At 44.3% G+C, this 3,379-nt stretch overlaps 1 protein-coding gene across 2 annotated transcripts; it reads left to right on the top strand.

The window, feature by feature from the left end:
- Positions 1 to 356: 356 nt before the first annotated feature.
- On the top strand, positions 357 to 3,082 carry Rps26 (ribosomal protein S26). 2 transcript variants are annotated; one of them, XM_013078245.1, is made up of 4 exons: positions 357 to 476; positions 673 to 850; positions 1,565 to 1,695; positions 2,968 to 3,082. In XM_013078245.1, exons 1-4 carry the CDS (start codon positions 372 to 374, stop codon positions 3,001 to 3,003), a joined length of 450 nt encoding a protein of 149 aa, XP_012933699.1. In that variant the 5' UTR covers positions 357 to 371; the 3' UTR covers positions 3,004 to 3,082.
- Positions 3,083 to 3,379: the final 297 nt, after the last annotated feature.

A 3,379-nucleotide genomic window follows, 5' to 3' on the forward strand; every position in this document is an offset into this window, starting at 1 on the left:
AGGGCCACGGGCCTCTAAACTTCGTACTACTACTCCCACCATGCACCGCTCCCCTTGGCTTCTAATAGGGTAGACAAACTGTGGCCTAGCCTCAGGCTAAATCCACACCCACTAAGCATAAACCGGAAGTTATAACGCCCAGAATTACTTCCGGGCTACGGTGTTGTGAAGTGTATTGGAACTATATACTCTAGTTTTCTTCCGCCAGTAGGATAAATACTCCCACAGATACTTTGTATCACGGATGAATAAATTCTAGGAACTATTTACACTCAAAATTTCAGTGGAAGTGCTAAATAATCATGAAAATTTGAGGAAATTGACTTTTCATCCTTGACTCCGTCTTCTAAGTGCTCTTCCGGTGTGAGCGTATGAATCTCTGGCTATATAAGAGGGCCCGCCGGGAGCCGGATCCTCTTTCGGGTCCTCCCTTTCAGGATGGTGAGTGTTGGCGCGTGGTGATCACGGGGATTCGGGTAAAGACTGAAAAGAACAGATGTTGGGACTGTGGGGATTTGAGAACTTGGCCGCGGTTGACGAGAGGACGAGGTGCATCTGTAACCCAAAAGAATCCGGCGCGTTTCGAGGGGTGCTACCTGTGGGGAATATAGCGGGAAAGGGGCTGAAGCTAGCAAAGTTGTGCTTTTAATGGGATGATTTCTCTTGATGCAGACCAAAAAAAGAAGGAACAACGGTCGTGCTAAAAAGGGCCGCGGCCATGTGCAGCCTATTCGTTGCACGAACTGCGCGCGGTGCGTGCCCAAGGATAAGGCCATTAAGAAGTTCGTCATTCGAAACATAGTAGAGGCCGCCGCCGTCAGGGACATTTCCGAAGCAAGTGTCTTCGACTGTAAGTGCCACTGACACGAGCTGTGCAAAGATCTCCCCTACCTCACCCTTGTATGGGCTTTGCACTTGCCTAAAGTATTTGTAAAGTTGTTTGTAAAAAGAAATGGTATGTCTTCTGTCATTCTGAGCTTTGGGCAGAGTGAATTTTTATGATTAACATTGTGCAAGTTTTAGTGGTAAGTTTGAGTCTGCATGACTACTTGTTTGGGGTGTAGGATTTCAGAAACTTAGAGGTAGAAACTCGGTTAATGTATGTAACAATTCTTGAATTAGTGAAGAACATTTGTGAAAGTGCTCAAGTGACTAAGACTCTTGACTGTTTGAACAATAGAGGCAGTCTCCTGTGGTGGACAAGGGTGAGATGGTGGTGACACATTATTTTCCTGAAAAGAAACTACTTAAGAAACAAGAAGGAACCCAGACGTAGTTATTACAGCTGATAAAGCTGTTGAAGGGAACAGGACTCTTGGTTTATTACATGTAGGATGTGAATTTGGTTCCTGTGGGGTTGTGGGGGATATGTGTGATGTACTTGTACAAACAAGTACAGTTGCATGTACTTGTTTATGTGTCAGAAACTGAACCATTTGCTTTGGGAGTGAAAATTTTGTGGATGTGTCTGATAGACAAAGGAGTTTTAGTTTTGACTTTGATAGCAAGAACAAGAAGTAGTAAAGGGTGGGTAGAAAAATAACATACTATTTTTACTTGTCAGCTTATGTGCTTCCCAAGCTCTATGTGAAGCTGCATTACTGTGTGAGCTGTGCCATCCACAGCAAGGTGGTTAGGAATCGATCTCGTGAAGCCCGGAAGGACCGAACACCTCCGCCCCGGTTTAGACCTGCTGTAAGTTTTTTTTTTTCCCTTTGTTTGACTTTTGCAGACTGGCCTTAAACTCATTGCTATTGTCTTGCCTCAGTCTTCCAAGTGCTGGGATTATAGGTATACACCATCACACCTATTTCTGTATTTTAAAAGGATGTGGAAGCCAAGAGAGGTGACAGTAAAAAGATAAACAAAAGTCAGAAATATCAAATTAAGGTCTTAGTCTGGGAAGGTAGATGAGACACACATCTAAACACTTGCTTAGAGACACTTCTCAAGGTTTGTTAGAATCCATGCCAGGTGTTCCATGCCCATAACCCCAGCTACTTAGGAGACTGAGGCAAGAGAATTAAAAGTTCGAGGCCAGCCTGTATAATTTCTTTTAAACTGTCTCAAAAAAGGCCAAGGAGGCCGAGGATGTTGCTCGGTGGCACAGCACCTGCCTGGCAAGTACAAGGCCCTGAGTTCGATTCCCGGATATAGCTCAACATTTCCTGGGTTCAGTTCCAAGGTTGGGGTGGAAGGGTGTTGAAAACGCCTTTTTAGGTGAAATAACGTGCCCTACTTACATCTGCCAGCTTTCCATGCATTTTTATGCCCTGAATGTATTGCTATGACAAGTTCTTTTTTGTTGTTGTTGTTTTGGGGGTTTTTTGGTACCGAGATTGAACTTAGGACCTTGTGCTTGCAAGGTAGGCGCAGTGCTGGTGCCACTGAGCTAAATCCCTGTCCCTCAGCAAGTTCTTTTAGAGGACGGGATTATGACCACAACAGTGTGCTATGATGCCTAGGCCAGTTTTGAACTCCTGGGCTTAAGTGATCCTCCACTTAAGCCTCCTATGTAGCTGAACTTGTGGGTGCATGCATGCCTCCACATCTGGCTTAAGATCCATGATGGTGTATATGTTTGCCTAGTGCTGGAGGATTGAACTCAGGGCCTTGTACCAAAGTACTTCTCCAATCCTTTTTTTTTTTGGTACCAGGGATCAAACTTGGATCCTTCTGCAAGTGGAAGGCAGAACCACTGAGCTAAATCCCTGGCCCCTCCAGTCCTCTTTGAGACAGGGTCTTGCTAAGTTTTCCGGACTGCCCTCAAACTTGTGATCCTCCTGCTTCAAATTTCCACATAGCTGGATCTGTGATGTTTTTGGTTTTGGGGGGTTTTTTTTGTTTTTGTTTTTACCAGGTATCAAACTCAGACCTTGCACTTTCGAGGCAGGCACAGCACCACTGAGCTAAATCCCTGACCCTAGACCTGTGGTTTTTAATTTATTTCACTTCCTTGTCTTTCAGGGCGCTGCCCCACGACCCCCACCAAAGCCCATGTAAGGACCTGGGTTTTAATGGACTGAAGAAAAGTCTTCTCCGGGCAGAGGGAATAAACTAATAAAATGGATGTTATACTTTATACAGTGTGTTGAGTGTTTCTGCCAGATGCAGTTTTGTATATGTTCTATATATACCTCATTCTTTTCATGAGCGAGAGCTTGTCCTTTTAAGTTAAGCTCATCTGTATTCATATTCTTGATCTTCGTAATTTGCATAGATGGGTGAAAAAGGAGTTTCGGCATCTGTGGGGTTGATTTGTCCTGTCCAAGTTTAAGTAGCACCCTGAAAATGAATAAAGCGCAAACTGGAAGAAGTTTAGGGAGTGTACCTTACTTTATGTGACTGGTTTGTCAGAATTCAGCAATGAGGTTAGACA

Source organism: Heterocephalus glaber, unplaced genomic scaffold, assembly GCF_053883595.1.
Source record: "Heterocephalus glaber isolate CG9 unplaced genomic scaffold, H.glaber_assembly_v1.0 deba00001569, whole genome shotgun sequence".
Classification (NCBI taxonomy): Eukaryota; Metazoa; Chordata; class Mammalia; order Rodentia; family Bathyergidae; genus Heterocephalus; species Heterocephalus glaber.

Bases quoted from the DNA above. Each gene is read 5' to 3' on its own strand.
- Rps26 (XM_013078245.1), top strand. From the start codon at position 372: ATGAATCTCTGGCTATATAAGAGGGCCCGCCGGGAGCCGGATCCTCTT. The intron at 477-672 runs GTAAAGACTGAA...CTCTTGATGCAG, and splicing joins TGGTGATCACGGGGATTCGG to ACCAAAAAAAGAAGGAACAA. The intron at 851-1,564 runs GTAAGTGCCACT...TTTACTTGTCAG, and splicing joins CGAAGCAAGTGTCTTCGACT to CTTATGTGCTTCCCAAGCTC.